This window comes from Convolutriloba macropyga, chromosome 1 (assembly GCF_964194025.1).
Source record: "Convolutriloba macropyga chromosome 1, txConMacr16.3, whole genome shotgun sequence".
Classification (NCBI taxonomy): Eukaryota; Metazoa; Xenacoelomorpha; order Acoela; family Convolutidae; genus Convolutriloba; species Convolutriloba macropyga.
The window spans coordinates 41,901,957-41,922,184 of NC_134468.1; the positions used below are offsets into that span (position 1 = coordinate 41,901,957).

At 39.4% G+C, this 20,228-nt stretch overlaps 1 protein-coding gene across 1 annotated transcript in view; it reads right to left on the bottom strand.

Annotated features, from left to right (window-relative positions):
* LOC142341262 (uncharacterized) overlaps positions 1 to 20,228 on the bottom strand; it is a 59,020-nt gene that overhangs the window by 2,802 nt on the left and 35,990 nt on the right. The window contains exon 8 of the mRNA XM_075392211.1: positions 7,127 to 7,200. Within this exon, the coding sequence (XP_075248326.1) occupies positions 7,139 to 7,200 (62 nt within the window). The 3' untranslated portion in view covers positions 7,127 to 7,138. The remainder of the gene's footprint in view (positions 1 to 7,126; positions 7,201 to 20,228) is intronic.

Consider the following 20,228-nt stretch of genomic DNA (forward strand, 5'->3'; position numbering starts at 1 on the left):
TCAAGTCAGGGCTCAATTATTGACAGACAAGGCTGACAAAAATAAGCCCCAACTGATATATAATATGGTTTAACAGTTAAGTTCAGAATTTTCATGGCTCTGACCCATTGTTTTCAAGAATTTTATATTTGGACTTCTTATGTGTTGCTTTCAATTGTTAAACATTTCGTCGTCCAATGACATGGTCTCCCCAATCAAAGATCCAAATGGCTTCTTTAAGACTTATAAATGAACCTAGAAAATTCTTTCAGTTGTTATTTAATGTCTCTTATGACATTGAACATATTTGTATCAAGAGACTGTCGCTGATTTTTGACCGTTGTCACCAGTTTATGTTATTTCTCTCAACTTCTGTCGTAGTCTCAGTAAAGACAGGCTAAAACAAATTTTCAGTGAGTTATATTTTTGATTAAAATTGCATATTTTGTAGCTTCATTTTGTTTCCTTGTCCAATTATCAGGTTATCGACAGGTCCAAATGAAGGATTGCAGTGATGGAAAGAATGCACGGCGTTCAGAGAGGCGCAACTGAATATGTTAAATGTTTTTGTTGAATAGTTTATGCCTATATGGGTTGAGACAAAGTTCTCTCGCACATTTTAGATTTTTTAAATTAAAAAATTACTTATGTTTGTCTATCAAAAATGACGATGTATCTGACACTGATGAGTCTCTATTGCATCCCCAAGAATTACATTGAAAGTATTTATTGATCTCGGTTTATAGCTAGTTGCTTTAACGACTTCCGCAATGAAATTTCAAAAAAAGGTTTTTTCAACTGTCTACTTTGCTCTCAATTTCTTCACCATGTAAAACAATCTCACTGATAAGAGATCTCAAATAATTTTGTTGATTCAAACATTTTGTTTCTTTTTTAATTTTAATTTTTGACTGATGGCTTCGACCACTTGCTTTCAAGATTTCTATACTGTTCAGTTTTTTGCTTCCTTTTTGTTGTCATTTCTCCGTAGTCTTTTATATGGAAGACCCGTTGATGTTCAAATGACAAGCAAGTGACGAATTACAGTTCTTACAGATAGCAACTCAAAAATATAGTGCCTTGAACTCTCTGGTGTCGTAAAATTATTTAAGAAGTTTTGGTTTCTGCCTGTATTTGTTGTTATTTTGTAGTCTCATGACCCATTAATAACAGGCCCGGTTGGCTTTCTGAGGTGCTGCAAGTTAAATCATCTCCTTTAATTGAAATTTTACGTCTGCTATGAGTTTTGAAAACATTTGTTTTCAAAAACTTGTTTTTTTTTAGCTTCGCCGTTTTTAATTTTTTTTACTTTTAGTCGATTTGTAGCTTATTCTTCGTAAAGACAGGTCAAAACCTTTTTCAAGTGGGCTGTTTTTTGGTCTTTATACTTTATCGTTTTTAGTTTCAACCATTTTTTTCTCGGCTTCGTTACTACGAAGTTTCAAAAAATGTTTGAGACTGTTATATATTTGTACAACTTTAAGGACTTTTGTTTTCTTTGTTAAATTAAAACACTAACGGCAGATCGCATTGGCTTTAAAATATTGTTCAATTGGACATTTTTGAATGTTCTTTGTGAACAAGTTTATCGTTTTAACGGCTTCATTGTCATTTTAGCGCAAAGTTGATATGAACTTTTTAATTTCGCCGGTACCTGTCCTTTTTTTGTAGTCGTATAAAGTACACTGGACAATGAAAGGTCTCAATTGCTCGCTAGAGACATATAAGTGAACACATTACTTTCATTCACTTTTAGTTTTTGAATGACGATAATAATCACTTTAAAGTTACTTGTTTTCAAAAATAGTAACTTTACACCTTTTTGATCTTTTTTTCGACTTGTTACCCAGTCGATTGAGGACAGGTCCCATATAGCTTCTAATAATGTATAGGTTACTTTGTTTCGTTTAGCTTTTATCTGATGCGAGTTTGATTTTGTTATGGTTTTTCAAAAAAGCATCAAGTTTTGTTCGTAATTATAATAGACATCGAGTTTTGTCATTTGAATTTTATTGTCTTTTCTAGTAGTCCTATTAACAACAAGTTTTACGGGCCTTCTGACGTGGCATTATTTTAATCCCTTATTGTTTTATTGAACGGTATGTATGTCTCTGAAGGTTTTCTATCTGTACATCTTTTGGTAGCCAATTTAGTCAAGAATGGTGATGAGCGGGGCCGGAACATTATGTGCGTACGCACATTACAAAGCCTCCTTGTTGTCTCTAGATCTAAATAACCACTTGTCTTCTTGTCTCTTATTTGAGGCTTGATTAAAATTGTTCAATAAATTCTTATCGTATCTATCGTTTTTCGCAGCTTGGGTACCATTCGCTGTCAGAAAATTTTGTTTATTCTCTTTTATTTTTGCGAAAGTTATTATTGATTCATTAATAGTTTTTTGTTTCCCAAAAACTAAGGGTTATTTCGAATAGCTTCTATGGGTCTTTCGTGATTTATAACTGACTCAAACTAATGACTTTAACTTGTATCATACGTTTCAAACAGAAATTCGATATCCTGAATTCGAAATAATTTGTTTGAGTGTTAAAAAAACTTCCTTTCGCTTTTGTCCTGTCTCTTCGTCTCATTTAATTACGCGTCATGTTCGCTCTATAATGATGCAGAGTCGATGATCTTTTTCTCTCAGTTTTGTTTATTTTGTGTCTGTGCGGTTGTTTTTGTCACGTGAATCAATTTTGTTGACATTAGCTGCCATGCGTTTTCAAGTTAGGCGCAGATCACCCTTTTGCTGTTCTTTACTTCCTAGCTTTTCGTTTTCATTTATATTGAGACCACTTTTCAAAGTGCTGCTTTTTTGTTTTTTAATGAGCTGGTTAATCCATTTGCTTGCTGTCTCTTAATATCTGTATATTCGTAATAAGAAGCTACAAATGGTGAGTTTCGGCTGGATTTGGCCAACTCTTGGTACCTGCACTTAGTATAGGATCTCACCTTTTGCCTTTTGGGCCATAACATCTTAATGCAAAAAAATGGAAAACTTTCGCGAACTATTTTTGTACGTACGTATTAGTTAGTGCACTAGTTAGAGTTGAGATGAAGCGAAAACGAGTTGAACAGACGACCGAAACGAATCAACGAAGCAATAAAAGTAATTTTTTAGGCCGCCAATTCAAATGACTACTGATACCCCAAGTTTTTTTGGTAGCTTCGGATCAAATCTGTTTTGCAAAACCAAGAATATTTACAAGTGCATTACAAGTTGAACAAAATATTAAAAAAACGATTAACGTCCCAAAAAGTGCTATAAAACGATCGGTGAGCGATTGGCTTTGGTAGAAGCCAGTTTTGCATTAGGGATGCTAGCATCAGAGCATACATTAGAGGAGGTCAGTGGAGTGGGTGTCTCTCGGGAGGCAAGTCAAGTGTGGGTGGAGGGGGTTAAGCCGTGAGGGGGGGGGGAGGGTTGGGTTCGGAGGAAAGGGGGGAGGCGGTGGCGAGTGGGAATGAGCGGGGGTCAAACTTTTAGGATCAGCTTTTAAGATTTATCCTGTTTTTAGGGCACAAAATCAAAAGGCTCAAACAAAAATTTGTTCGACCGAAAATTTGCATAAAAAGACCATAGGACTAATATAATTGCTACAAACTTTGTTTGAGAGCAATTAAATACAGACTCGATTACAAAATCAGTACTAAAAAAACAGAGAGCGAGCAGCTTACAATCAACAAATGATAGTCAAAAGAATTAATCATAAACATAAGTGTAAATTTTTTCAGAGTCTGCTTAATTACAAAATCAAAAAAGTATTTTGTTATTTAGCCGAAGTTCTTTATAATTTTTGAAGAAAAATTTAGACTAGTCTTTGTTTAAAAACAAATTAGATCCATACTAGACGTCTTGCTCATTATAGCCCACTACTAAATTACAGAACCAATAATGGTATAATTACGGTAATTGGGGATCAGGATGTAAGTTATCGGACCACCAAGCTGTACGGCTGTAATGAAAACGACTCCACACTGCTGTACTTATTGTCGCCTAAGTTTTGAAATTATCTTTGGTTTTCTTATAAAACACTTAATTTTTTCAAAAAACTGATATAAAAAAATTACTTCTTGTCGATTGGGGCACACCCATTAAGTACGAAACTTTTTGCATTTCAAATAAGAGGTTTCTTTTAATTCTACCCAAAAATTTAGAGGAAACTAATGGAAACTAATTGAACATAAGTCCATCGATATGGATACAGTACAGGATTTCTTGGGCATATAAAATTTTGAAGACCAAGCGCTGTTAATAGCTAAACTAAAATTGCACGTTAACAATTCCGCACAAAATGTCGAAGTTCAAGAAATTGTCAAAAATTTTAGTTGATTGCAATAACCAAGCTTCGATGTGAATCTGTTTCTTACTTTTATTAGAGTAATCCTATAGGAGGTCGACAAAAGTCACCAGGGTACCATTAGGGCTATGTACTGTTATGTTAAAGTACCTATGCTCTTTGCATAAAGGTGCTCTAGAAAATAATGAATGACTAAAACAAAGAGTTTATATTAAAAAGCCAAAATTGAGGACATCGCTAAAAAAGGCGACATAGTTTTTTATTATCGAGCTAAACGCAAAGTTATAATATATTGTCGAGAAAAGTCAAGTAAGGTCATTTTAGTTCCAACCACAGTCGAAGACAACGCATGAAATCCAAACAAATATTTTTCATTCTAAATATCTGTCCAGCACGGTCTCTTAATACCAAATAATGGTCGAGACCGTTCATTTCTAAAGTCGAGCCCAGACTAAGTGTCTGACAATGTCAAGCACTCATATTGCTTCGAAATATTCAAGATTTAAAAATTTGCATTCAATCAAAAACATACCCGGCAGATTGCCGGAAAATAGCCGCCGTTGATTCCAATTAGCATGATTGGGATTGAAAGAATAGAAGATATTGAAAAAAAAAAAGATTTTTGTACAAAAACATAACGTACTTCTGTTTCTGAGAGAGGGGCTACAGGGGCTACTACCAATACCAATAAGCATTAGAGATGGTAACTAAGACCTATAGGAACGACGTTCAAATGGCGGGCATCCAAAATTGGGCTTTATGGGTTTATCCCGTTTCTACTTTTGACTTCAATTTTTTATACTGACTCTGTTCATTTTGAATTGCTTTGCTGAGCAACTGATGTTCAAAATTATTTTTAGCAGAATGAGAGAAGAGAGAAACTAGCCTAGAGAAGTCAAAAAGATATCACGCAAAATGTTGAAAAAGCGGCAAAATGAGGTAAACCGAAACATTTTTTTATTCGACGAAGTAAAAAAACATAGCAGGACAAGTCCAGAAATACAATTCAAAAAATTGAATGAAAAACTCAGACGTACTCTACCTGACCAGCAGATCAATTGAAAAATTTCAGCCAGAACACAAACAAAATCATCTCATAAAATTGAGAAACTAAAAGAATCAAACCTAAAGCTCTTGATGCTTTTAAACCTATGGCAAAATTTTTCCCTTTAAAAATACCTATTTCAAAAACTTGTTAAAAACCAATTTTTGTTTCTGAAATCGGTCCAGTATTATATCAGCAAGACCTGAAAAATATTCATCGGCCCTTGAAGATCGATTAACTCGAAAATGACCAAAAAATTAAAAGAAATCAATAGCAAATTATAAGGAAATGTTGCTGAAAATCGTGATATAAATATCTTTAGAATCATTTTTGTGTCTCTAGACGCTATCCAGTAACCCAATTCCTAACTTTAAAAAACTCATAGGCTCATAGATCGATAGATAATAATTTTTTAAATTTCAAACTTCAAAAAATAGAAGTTCGTTCTATTAAAAGGATGAAAGCCATTCAGTTGCCCCTAGCAAATATTTGAAAAATACTATCAAACACTGGATGAAGTTACCTGGCTACTGAGGCAAGAAAAAATAAATAAAATAAAACAATTTTGACATAATTTGAAAAAAATTGCAAATGCAAATTTTATTAAAAAAAACTTCTAAAAGTCGAAAGGTTAAATTGTTGAAAACAAAACCATTGAAACTAAAAACCATGCAGTAACTTTTTATTAGAACGTGGAATATGTTTTCTCGCACTTGAGTATAGACGAATATCAAAAACTGACAAAAACTTTAGGAAACCTTAAAAAAATGCAGATTATATAAAAAAAAATGCTAAAATTCGAGACATTAAAAAGTTAAAAATCAATCCATTGTTACTAGAAACTATGCAGTGCCCTATAAACGAACCTCAAAGAAGATGGCCTGGTCCCTGAAGCTGGAAAAACTGAAAAATAACAAAAATTTTCAAAAACCTGAAAAAAATGCGAATTTTATTTAAAAAAAATCGCTAAAATTTTGATGTTCAAAAGTTGAAACCTATTCCACGACAACTAAAAATTTTCAGTAACTTATTATCCAACTACTGATGAGGTTTTCTTGCCCCTGGGACACAAACAACTTGAATAATGACAATAAATGTCAAAAATATGAAAATAATTGCAAGTTTTGTCAAAAAATGCTAAAATTCATGATGGCAAAAAGTTGAAAAACATTCCACTAGAAACTAAGCAGTAATCTATCATCAAACTTTTTATCAAACTCTAGATGAGGTTTCTTGACACCTAGGGCTAAAAAACTCAAAATATGACAAAACGTTTCAAAAAACCTGAAAAAAATTGCGAAAATTAGGATCATTTTGCGTGTTTGTGTTTGTAGTACCAAAACATATAGCTCACAAAATGATCATAACAAGCAATTTTGTCTCGCAAAAAGCTTTCATCAACTTTGAAAAATTTCAACCAAAGACTAATCAAACAAAAAAACTTATAAAAATCACAAAAAACATGAAAAATTGCACCATTTTGAGCTCAAAAACTCCTAAAAATGACCTTTTAACCTTAAATTAAGGCCATCCCAGCAGCTGCACCACTATAAGCTCTTGAATGACTACTAAAGCCCACTTGGGGCCTCTAATGAAGCTTAATGCCCGCTGGGCTTTATCTGTTTATCCCGTTTTGAAAGAAAGTCATTGAAAAATGTGTAAACACATCATAAAAAAACACAGCGCACCAATATAATTCAAATTCTTTGAATTGTAAAAAATAGGAGCGCTATAATAGCCGGCTGAGAAGATGAGGGCGGCTATTAATCAAAAGAGAGGAAAAGGGCTATCGAATTCTCACGTGATTGATGGACTATAAGTTGAAAAGCTGACGTATGAACTCGCTTCCAGTCCTGCTCTCGTAGCTGTCGCTATCTGAAAAACATGAAAGATTTTTTTAAAACACAATAAACATAAACGGTAAGTTCTTCTACAGCATAAAAGTTTAAGAGATAGTAAGCGAATTGTCGTTTAATCCAAACTGCGTTTACCGTAGTTTATTTTCCGAGGTCATCAACTGCATAAAAGCATACCTAAATTAAACTTTAATCTCAGCTACTTATGAAAAAAATAAAAACTGAATCAATAATTGAAAATTCATTGAGAGTTCACAACGAACAAAGTTGTGCAAATAAACCCAGGTTGAGGTGCGCGACCCAAACCAGCTCTTATATCAGACAGACTAAGGTTGCACACGGGGGTCAACCGCGACCCTTCTACAGAGTCTGGCAGAACTACATACGGTCTGGAAAAGGCCCCAACCAGAGTCTGGATAGTCTGATTACATCAATAACCAAAACTTAGAAATTATTTTAAAGTGATCGGTATTATTCATCAATTAAATTGGGAAGTGCTCGGGCAAAAATGTTCCCCTCAGGGATTAATTATCTTTTCTTTTATTCGGGGGACCAGTCGTTTTCTCGGTTGGACCTCTTGACTCTGAACAGATATTCTAGACTCTAGGAAGGGTTTGTGATCAGACCGTACAGATTCTGGATAGTCCTGACAGAGCCATTTCAAATATCTGAACAGTCTCATCACAAACCTTATAAACCGAGAAAACGGCCAGTCCCCGATAAAAGAGATAAATAACACGACAGGGAAATTTTTTTCAAGATCACAATTTTACTTGATGATTACCGAAGATCACTTTAAAATAAAGAGTAAGTTTTGGTAATTGCTGTTGAACTGAAAAATTTTCTTCGTTTAAAACAAATACTTTTTTCTCCAAAACTATAAAAAAACATCTACATAAAATGGCGATCATTTTTCTGTAAACATACATTATACCAATGATTACAGCTCCTTAAAAGGTTAAAAGTGTCAGTCGGGAATTCCCCGTGCGCAATCAATCCAAGTAAGGATGTCCCCACCAGTGTGTGACCAAATTTAGACTGGCATCTCAAGTGAGCAACCCAAGGTCTGACAACACACTGCGCGACCCAATTGGGTCTGATACCCCGAGCGCAGCTCACGGCCGATTTCGGTCTGGAACCCCCTGCGCGCAATGCAATTCAGTCTGATCAGAGCCGGCTTGTTAGCACACCTCATTCTGGGAAGCCAACTACTCATTTTGCAAAAGATTGTAAATTCTGCTGAATTTTTGCAGCTACTCAATTTAACTAGCAGGGTATAACCATTTTAACTAGCATAGAATTGTACCAAACGGAGCAATGTCCCGCATAAATTACATATTATGGTTTTAAATTATTATACGCTTAAAAATTGCTAGTGTTTGATAGAAATAGTTAAGCGCTTCAAGTGCAACTGATCAGAGCGTCTCAGCACAAAATGACCTTTGATCAGATTACTGTGCAAACCTTCGTGCGCTCGAAACTTTCGTCAGACATTCTAATTTGCTGAGCGTACTTTGAGCATGTGTGCCCAATCAGACGTCGGTTTGGTCTGTGACCTCCACGCGCAGTCCTACGCTAACGCTATTTGGTCTCGTTGGATCAAAGAATACGTTCCGGCGCTGAACCGACGTTCCAAGTGGCAGACGCCTGCCGACCATCACCTTAAGACCGGTGATTTGGTTTGGGTAGTTGAAGAAACCAACCCGAGGGGTTACTACCCCACTGCTCGGATCACTGAACTCCGTTACGGTTCCGACAGCGTCGCACGCTCCGCCGTATTGCGCACGTCCTCTGGATCGCTCGTTCGCCCGCTTGTAAAATTAGTACCCATTCTCCCAGCATGTTCTTTTGGGCCGGAGGATGTTAGTAAATAAATAGATTTAAAGCGTGTAATATATATCAAAATGCGTCATTTTATTAGCCAATCAGAATCGAGTATTTAAATACGCATAGAAATCGTTCCAATTTACGTACAAAGCTCGGAAAAAGTGCAAATAACATAATTTCGTTAAACCTAATAATTAAACCTATCAAGTAAGAATCGTTTGAACTTAATAATTTTCGGTTTTTTGCACGGTTTCGAATAGAATGGTGACCAGCGTTGATCACAATTATCAAAAACAGACTGATACCAGTTAAATGAGCAAAAAGACTTTGCCGTCTAAACTCTCACTTGTTGCTATTATCGTACCAATGTTATTACGTTGCTATGTACGTACGATACTTATACGTGGCTGTGTTCGCCAAAACTTAAACGTTGCTTCATGATGATTTATAGTCGATTTTGATCGTTTGCTACATAATACGAAAAGATTGAATTGAAACTCCAAAACGGTAGACTGTTTTACTTCTCAGCTACATTTTGGTGCCGCTCCTTACTGAGCCGCCTTTAGAAAAACTACGTAAACCGGAATGGAATTTAATACTTCAGTCATATTGAATTCAATAGGGGATTAATTCGATTTCAACTCCCTTTTTTTTCTGTTTGCCTGGGCCGTGTTATAATGGGTAGTTCAGTCACACTTCTCTAGAGTTTCATAATTAGTATCTTTTGCTTCTTTAGTTGAAGTAACAGCATCATTTTTTTACATTCTACATCCAATCATTTTGTATCTGCAAAGCAAGGGATTCTATCCAAAGTTTACAGCCAGATTTGAGCAACTGTTTGGACAAGATCTATACTGCACTGTACGAACACGAATTTGAGAAAACAGAGCTGGGACCGATTACCAATCGCCGGAGGCAGTAACCCTGGTATCTGGACAAATTTAGAGGAAGCCTTCAAGACGTTTGACTGGGTCATCTTCATTAGAACGGGTCAACAAAAAAAGGAATAAACTCCGAAAACTGTCTCTGACGAAAGCTTTCGCAACAAGATGCATTACCAGAGTCGATAGTGAACGACAATGCAAAAACTTGAGTGATCAGTCACCGCTGGATGGAAAACTGTAAGACAGAACCAAAACCTTTTCTCTTTGCAGTGTAGTATTTAAAGATTAAGTTAGACGGCAAGTAACCCAATCCCTTGAGCTTTTCATTTGGAATGTTGTAGTCAAATCAAAATTTTTTGCATAACTGGTCACTAATAACCCCCACAATTGAATTTTTCGAGTTTAAAAACCCTGAGGCTCGGAGTCAGAGCAAAGCTTCTGAAATTCACATATCTTTTTCCGCCAGATTGTAAAGAAAAGCAAGTAGTACTATCTTGACAAGTCTCAGCGAAATAGAATATTTTTTAGAAAAGGGAGCTGAGAAACCTTTATATATACTTAGACTGAAAGTATTACAAATCTTTTTCCGCCAGATTGTAAAGAAAAGCAAGTTGTACTATCTTGACAAGTCTCAGCGAAATACAAGCTTTTTTGGAGAAGGGAGCTGAGAAACTTTTTTAAGAGAAAAAAAAACATCGATTTTGAAAATTTTTTGTCGAAAGTTGGGAAATTCAGACAAATTGGTCCCTTATGGCTGCATAGCAAAAATTCGACCTCAGATATGAGATAAAATGTGGAAACATTATGCTAAATTGTTCAATTTTGAAAAATTTTGGTCAATTTTGATGCAATTCTAAAAAAATTTAGAAAATCAATACCGAATATTGATAAACCGTATTTTCGAGCTTAAATCCGTCCAGTTTACTGGATTACCGTTCCGTAACTAAGAATATGCATAAAAAAAATGACCAAAATTTTGAAAAAACTGACAAAAAGCATAAAATTTTGACAAATTCGTCAAAATTATTATTTTCAAATAGAAGGTTCGTTAATTGAGTGAAACTCATTAAACAGAAAAAGTTGTGAAAATTTTCACAACCTCCGGCCTACAAAAAATTATCGAATTCCCATAATTTTTCTCGTCAATCGTTTATATACCGTTTTTCGTCCGCGTTCTTTTCGTTCTTTAAGTTTCCAATTCTCCGTGTTCCGTTTTTTTTCCCAATAACATCGCTCTCCCAAAACTTCGCTTTTCGTTTTCTTCGCTACTTTTCCGATATTCGATGTAGTATGTCATATGTGATGAAGTATGTTGTTGCTTTTGCTGTAGTATGTTGAGTATTCTAGTATGCTGGTTTGTTGTTTAGGTCTTATAGCTTTCTAGGGTGTGACTTAAGTTTATTCTCGAGTTACGGCTGGATTGTCCTGGACTTTTTCAACTTTACTAATTTACTAGCCCCCCTGTTGTAGTATATTAATTTTTGCTGCTGTATGTTTGCGTGTAAATGTATGATTGTTAGTTGGTTTGGTTTGTTGCCTTCTAGGGTGTGAATTAAGTTTATTCTGGAGTTACGGCTAGATTGTTTCTTAACTTTTCCAGCTTTCATAGACTACAAAAGCGCTGCATATTACTTAACTTTTGCTGTAGTTTGTTTAATATTGTTGGTATGCTGATCGGTTGTTTAGGATTGAATATTGCTAGGGTGTGACTTAAGTTTATTCTGGAGTTACGGCTAGTAAATTTCTTGCTCCTTTCATCCATTTAGCATACTACTGCTTTGCCGTAAATTAGTTCGTTATTTGTTTATATTAAGACCCATAATGACTTGTGCTAGTTTCTCTCTAGCAGTAGCATCTCTTCTCCTCCCTAGGGTGTGACTTAAGTTTGTTCTGGAGTTACGGCTAGTTTGTTTGGTTGAGTTTGCTGCTGGGGTCTGCTAGCATAGTGTTTCCCGACCTCCCCGTTCGCTGTTTAATTGTCTCCCGCCTGTTCCGACCCGCCTTTCCGTTTCGTTGCGCACTACTAGCTCAACGCCTCCGTTCTGCCCGTCTCATTTCTTCGTGCGTCGCTCGTTCAGCGTTTCCGTCCCGTCCGTTGCGTCGCCCGTTTACTACCCGCCTTTTCGCCAGTTCCGTTCCGTTCTCTGTTGCGTTGAGCGCCGTTCGCTCGTCCTTCCCGCCCCGTCCGCTTCGTTTCCCGTTTCGTCGTGCTTCGTCCACCCAGTCCTCTTCCCCCGGTTGCCTGTGTTCCTGTTTAGTCTCACGTTGCTTTCAAGCACGTTAGACGCACTCTATATTTTCTTACTCACTTTCGCCGAGTAATTCATTACTCGGTAACTTCTTTTCTGCTCTTCGACGTCTTGATTATCAAGTCGTCGTCATTTGGGATCGGTATAACCCTCATTCCACGTGTTTGGTTGAAAGTTACTCTACATTGATAAATAAGCCATTTCAAAATCATGGCCCAACATCAAGAAAAATTGAAAAAGCTCTTTAATGCAAGATCTAATCTAGAATCTGAGTTATGTAACATCCATAAGGACATCACAGATGCCATAGATCGTCAAGACAGGAAAGTTAAAGTTGAACGCTTGGTTTCTAAGTTGAAGGATGTCTTCAGTAAACTGGTGCAGAAGAATGAAGAACTATTTGACTTAGCCAGTAAAGCGGAGAACCCAGATTCAATTTACCCTGTCCTTGAGCAATGGTTGGATGATAAAACCAATAACAATGATAAATTCTTGCTTGCGGCTAGAAGCTATATTGACTCAGTTGCTGACCGAGACACCGTATGTGAGGGCGTTAATCCTCAAGGCCAATCTAAGAGAAGTTCACGCCGAACAACATCATCAATGTCTAGCCAGCGTAAACATGACTTTCTCATGGCAAAACTCAAACGCGAAGAGGCCGAGAAACAAGAACAAGCTGCCATGCGCCTCGCTAAACAAAAACACGAAATTGCCATGAGAAAAAAGGAGCTTGAAATAGAAATGGAGCAGATGGCACTTCAAGAATTGGAGGAAGACCACCGCCAGCGTATTGCCGCAGCTAAATTAGACGAGGCTGAATTAATGGATAATCATTCATTGTTTAGTCACCACTCAAGTGAAATGAATTTGCTAAAAGATAGGGGATCAGATAGAAGTCAGGGAGTTGTTCAGGATTGGGTAAATTCGTTTCCAGCGGGCAATTCAAGTGAATTAAACTTTTCTCGTCCTGGTTCAGCAACCGCCGACCCTCCTGTTAAAGATACCCCTGGTAATCCTCCAGAAAACAAAAGTAATGTTGCCGATAACTTACATCATCTTGAAATGCTTTCTCAGTACACACGGCCAGGAGTTGCAATTTCTGTCGCCCAGCAGGAAGCTTTGTATCGGGAATATCTCCAGGCTCAACTGCAGCAATCACTGAGTGATCAAAGGGTCGAGCAGGCCCATAGTCCCTCAGGCAGTGGTAAGGTGAACCATGTGAACCAAGTACCAGTCGACGTACAGAATGTCGCACTCCCACCACCTCAAGCACCTATGCAACCTCCCCGGCCACCGACACCCGTTATGGCACCAACTAACTCCATTTGTGTACCTAATGTTTCAACAAACCCACAAGTAAATCAATTCTTGGGTCCGAAAAGCTCCAGTGTGCCTGGTCAATTACACATATCGATGCCTCATGTTCCACAACTACTGAATCCATCTCAAAGTAACATTCCACACCAAACACAAGTCCCTATTGCCCATTCCCCGCATAATATCCCTCCACCTCTAAACCCACTCGTGAACCCACCTCCCGTGTTCCCATCTCAACATCTATTTATTCCTCAGCCTCCCGTGATTCCGTCGCCCACTCCAGCGAGCACAGCAACATACTTACCCGTCCCCAACATTCCACAACAAAACATTGTCCATTCACCTCAAGCCCGCCTGTTACCATGCCCTACCGCACCCAAACTTCCCCTTAACCGTAATCCCGATTATAATTTGTGGCGTTTTCCTCAAAATATTCTCCCAAACGTAAACCAGGCGAAAAATAATGCAACCGTCTATAACAACGTTCAATCTAACCTACCCCCAAGCACAGCTAACCCCACCATCAGCCATCCCATCTTGCAAATGAGTGCACAACATAATCCAAATAGCAACTACGCAGCTAACTGTAGCATCCCTGTTAACCCCTTTAGTACAACTACTAACATCGCGCCACCTTTCGTCACGCCGGTTATACATCCAACATACGGGCATACTGCTCTGAATCCATTGCGTTGGGGTGGCCCACCGTATCCCACGCCTCCAGCGCCAGTATCTGAAAATGCAAGCTTGATTAAGGCATTCACTGACGCCTTATCTAGCAAGAGGAATGACCCACTACCCGAATGGAAGTTGTCCCAATACAATGGGGATCCTCTACAGTGGCACGAATGGTATGGTCAGTTTAAAAGCGCAATTGACTCTCAGTCCTTAACTGATGATGTAAAATTGACATACCTTAAGACCCTCGTAACAGGTAAAGCTAAAACAGCTATAGCTGAGTTCGCCTACTGCGGCGCAATGTACAAAGACGCACTGAGGACCTTAGAACGTAAATTTGGCCAACCACAGGCGGTTGTAAGTGCACATTTGGACAAACTCAACAGCTTTCCACCACTGAAGATGCATAATAGCGATAACATCATTAACTACTCGGGGTGCATTTCAAGTCTTGTCGGGGTATTTAAATCGCTGTCATATGATTCGGATTTAAAGAGTGCTGCGCTTCTCAACACTGCCGTACAGAAGCTACCACCCAACATGAAGGAGTCATGGTCACTCTTCACGGTCAAAAAGCATTGGGTGAAACCTAACCTTCTCGATTTCAACGATTGGTTGAAAGAGAAGGCCGAAGCGCACAATTTAATGAAGAATACCGCAACTAAAGCAAGGACTGAGTAACAAGATCAAAAGTTGCTTCAAAGGCATTTCCTGCAAATACGCAACAGAAGAGTAACCCTAAGCCGCAACAGAGATCTCCGTCAACATCAATCTCTAGTTGCATTGTATGCAAAGGCAGCCACCGGTTGTGGGAATGCCATGTCTTTAAGGAAAAGACCCCCACACAGAGAGCCAAGGTCGTGGCTGAGGCAAAGCTCTGTTTCTCTTGTTTGCGTGATAAACACATGTTTAGGCAATGCCCAAGTCCCCGTAAATGTAGGAAAGATGGTTGCAACAGCTCCCATAACACCTTACTTCATGGAGCTGAAAGGGTTTTTCCAGCCAAACCCTCAACAAACAACAACATCGATACTTCGAAGTCGAACGCAGGTACAAGTAGGCCATCTACTGGTCAACAGCAACCAAGCAAAACAACCACTTTGTCTTCCGTGACGGATGTCAAAGGCCTCCTTCAGGTCACGGAACTGAAAGTTACTAATCCTTCTGGTACTAGTACTACGGCGTTGGTTTTATGCGATACCGCTTGCAGTAACTCTTGGGTGTCCGATAGTCTCGCAGCTAGACTCGGTTTGCAGGGTACCGCATTAAAACTGACCGTCAAGGGTATAAACACGGAAGACCTCATAGACACAAAGGTGGTTCAATTGACTGTGACACCTCATAAAGATCAAGACTTCGAAGCATTCACTGTGCGTCCCTACGTGAGGGAAACATTAAACGTAGGTTCCGACATCATTGACGTCAAGTCCATGCAAGAAACTTACCCACATTTGGCAGTTCTAGATCCAGTAAGATATAGCTATGGAGAAATTGAGATGATACTTGGACAGGATGTCTACCATGCCATCCGCCCGTTAGAGTATTTTTCAGCCGACGAAAAGTGCTCACCGTTCGCCGTCCGCTTACCCATAGGTTGGGTTTTAAGTGGCCCACTCCCGTCAAGTTCAAGTTTAGTCTCGGTGTGTTTCAAAGCCAGTATTGAACAGGATTTTGAATTTGCTTGTCAGGTTAAATCTTGGTATGATATGGAATCGTACGGCGCGTTCAAGCAAGTTGACCCACGATCCGCAGCGGATGCTCGCGCGCAGGAAATACTTGAAACAACAACCTTCCATAACGGCCAAAGATACGATGTCGGTATGTTATGGGCTGATGACAACATCCAACTCCCGAATAACTACTTTTCATCACTGGTACAACTCAAGTCTCTCGAAAAGCGGCTCTCGAGAGATACATCATTGAAAGAAAATTATGCTAGTACCATCCGTGAAGACTTGGAAAAAGGTTACTTGATTACAGTCCCTGATGCTCACAAGGTTGAGCAGCGGTCGATTAAAGAGTGGTACCTACCGCATCATCCCGTAATCAATCCGAACAAACCGGGGAAAGTGCGTAGGGTATTAAATGGTGCAGCAAAGTTCCACGGTACTTCTTTGAATAAATCTTTGCTCACTGGCCCCGACCTGCTCCAAAACCTAATCCACGCACTACTTAGGTTCCGTCAGCATCAATTCGCCGTGTCCGCAGATATTGAGGGTATGTTCCTCCAAATGGGTGTCCCTGACTGTGACCAGCCATCACTGCGTTTTTTGTGGCGGGAGGACCCCACAACAAATGTTGTAGTGTATCAATACACGCGCCATATATTCGGGGCTAAAGACTCGCCCACATGCGCTAACTATGCACTGCAACGCACGGCCAGAGACAATGTTATTCAGTACCCGGAAGCAACCAAAGCCGTCCTAGAAAACTTCTACATGGACGATTACTTGGATTCGGTGGAGTCACCTGAGAGGGCTCTCAAAAGATCGAAGGAGTTGGTGCAACTTCTCCATCTAGGTGGGTTCAAGCTTACTAAGTTTGTATGCAATGTACCAATTCTGGCTGATGGAATTGATGGGTCAACTCAGTCTACCGAACCAAAAGTAATTGCCTCATCTAAGGAGGTTTCTTCGCACGTACTTGGGTTGAAATGGGATCACAACAATGATACTCTAGTTGTGAGTCGGGGTACCTCCAGTACTGTAACTAAGTCTTTAACACAACGCTTGGTATTGAGCCTAGTGTCTAAGGTGTTTGATCCCATCGGCCTAGTTGCTCCATTTACTGTTGGTGCCCGATTGTTTTTAAAGGACATCTGGCGTGTCAGCGGGCAGCACTGGGATGAAGAATTACCAAAAGACACTGTTGAAAGGTTCCTTGAATGGAGTGTAGAACTACCCAAGCTTGCAGAAATCACTATACCAAGGAGCTACTTTTCGGGAAACTTTAAACACCTGGAACTACACATGTTTGGCGATAGTTCCCAAGAGGTCTTCAGCGCTGTTGCATTCCTCCGAGCCCAAGTAAACACTTCTAGTGGGCCAAAAACAGAGCTTGCATTTGTCCTGGGTAAAGCTCGCGTAGCACCTATGAAGGTGATGACAATTCCAAAGCTAGAGCTGCAATCTGCTTTACTGGCCACTCGGTTGAAACAAGATATCTGTCGAGCCCTTACTGTGCATGTCAACAAAGTTTATATGTAGACTGACAGCACTACTGTCTTGCAGTGGCTCAACTCCACAAGCAAGCAGCCAATATTTGTTGCAAACCGCGTATGCGAGATTTTAGAACACACTAGCGTTGACGAATGGAACCACGTCGCCTCAAACGATAATCCAGCAGATGCCGGTACTCGTGGTATGTCCGCTGAGGTTTTGCAATCAAGTAGCTGGGTGAGGGGTCCAGATTTCTTAAGAACCAAGGAATTCCCGTTCGAACCAAGCATCGAAGTAGTTAAAAACATCAAACTTGGTATAGTAACTAAGGAAACTGACGAAACCAATACATCATTGGCCGCATCCGTAACCAAGTCAACTAAGGAACCACACCCGCATTTAATTCCCTTTGATAAGTACAGTTCTTATCAGAAGTTGCTTCGGATAACAGCATACATACTCCGGCTGTTACCCTCACACGAATGTTACCGTAATGCCGATGGTAGCATCATAGATCCCACTGAGCTTGACGAAGCCGAGCGTCATCTTCAGTATCTCGTTCAAGGAGAATCTTTTACTTCCGAAAGGAAAGATCTCCTGGAAAACAAACACGTTAAACGGAGTAGCCGTATTGCCCCGTTTTCACCCTTCGTCGGACTAAATGGTCTAATTCGTTCGGCTGGCCGCATCAAACGGTTGGTTGAAGTTGATTTTGATGTAAAACACCCTATCGTTCTCGACGCGCGCCATTTCTTTGTAAAGTTGTTCCTTAGGCACACCCACGTTAAACATCATCATCAAGGTATTGACTACCTGCGGGCTAAAGTACAAGAACGTTATACCATCCTTAAATTACAATCCTCACTACGTTCCATTAAATCTAACTGCCTTACGTGCAGAAAATTTCAAGCCGCCACTATCCAACCAATCATGGCTGACCTCCCAGTAGAAAGACTCGCATACCAGTCTCCTCCCTTCACAAACACTGGGGTCGACTACTTCGGCCCGTTTTACGTTACTGTGCGTAGGACAACCAAGAAGAGGTGGAGTTTCCTCTTCACATGCTTAACCACTCGTGCCGTTCATGTTGAAATTGTTCCGTCCATGGACGCCAGTTCGTGTGTAATGGGAGTGGAGCGTTTCGTCTCACGTCGAGGTACACCGGCCATTATTTGGTCAGACAATGGCACTAACTTTGTTGGCGCGGAAAAAGAACTACGCGAGAACATCGAAAAGTGGAACACCATCAACATCGCTGTAGAACTTGCCCACAAAAGCATCAAGTGGAGGTTCAACCCGCCCAGTGCGCCACACCAAGGTGACATCTGGGAGAGGCTAGTACGTAGTTTCAAGCGCGTACTTTACACAATCCTTGGAACACGTCGCCTCACAGATGAGGTTTTAAGTACCACTTTTTGCCTGGTCGAACATGCACTTAATTCACGCCCGTTAACGCCCGTAAGCGCCGACCCGTCCGACCTAGGCGCATTAACACCTAATCACTTTCTCCTCGGTAACCAAGCACGTAGTCTCCCTTCCATCATTGGCGTAGACGAGTTTGATCACCGTAAACGTTACGCCCGCGCGCAGTCCTACGCTAACGCTATTTGGTCTCGTTGGATCAAAGAATACGTTCCGGCGCTGAACCGACGTTCCAAGTGGCAGACGCCTGCCGACCATCACCTTAAGACCGGTGATTTGGTTTGGGTAGTTGAAGAAACCAACCCGAGGGGTTACTACCCCACTGCTCGGATCACTGAACTCCGTTACGGTTCCGACAGCGTCGCACGCTCCGCCGTATTGCGCACGTCCTCTGGATCGCTCGTTCGCCCGCTTGTAAAATTAGTACCCATTCTCCCAGCATGTTCTTTTGGGCCGGAGGATGTTAGTAAATAAATAGATTTAAAGCGTGTAATATATATCAAAATGCGTCATTTTATTAGCCAATCAGAATCGAGTATTTAAATACGCATAGAAATCGTTCCAATTTACGTACAAAGCTCGGAAAAAGTGCAAATAACATAATTTCGTTAAACCTAATAATTAAACCTATCAAGTAAGAATCGTTTGAACTTAATAATTTTCGGTTTTTTGCACGGTTTCGAATAGAATGGTGACCAGCGTTGATCACAATTATCAAAAACAGACTGATACCAGTTAAATGAGCAAAAAGACTTTGCCGTCTAAACTCTCACTTGTTGCTATTATCGTACCAATGTTATTACGTTGCTATGTACGTACGATACTTATACGTGGCTGTGTTCGCCAAAACTTAAACGTTGCTTCATGATGATTTATAGTCGATTTTGATCGTTTGCTACATAATACGAAAAGATTGAATTGAAACTCCAAAACGGTAGACTGTTTTACTTCTCAGCTACACAGCTCAAAAGAACTAAAAATCAAAAACAATTTCTAAAAGATGATTTCTAAAAGACTTCCTAGAAATTTAAATTCCTTACTTCATTTCACTGCGGAACCCTTAACTTTATCAGCCTTATTGAGCAGTTGTTCCTTTAATGACCTTGAAAAGATTTTGCAAAAACCCGAATGACCGTGAAATTCAATTAGAGAATGAGGTAAGTCATTTATGGTCAGATGTAATATCACATAATCAAGTCAGGTGCTTAAAAAATGCTACAGCGAGGCACGAACGCGTGATCAAGAACGCTCTTTCCAACTTTGCGGCGTGAAAACAAATTAAAACATTAGAAAACGAAACAAAATGAAACATAGCTGGAAGAATTCCGGAAACGACTCGAAGTAGAAAAGTCACCGTCCTCACTTACCAACCGCACATCTTACGAAATTAAACTAACCATTTTTAAAAACGGACAGAAAATATCAAGAGAAAACTAACTGACACAAACGGATACACCAAAAAGAAGTTTAAAATTAGATGCGACTCCAAAATAAAAAACGATTGGTAAAAAA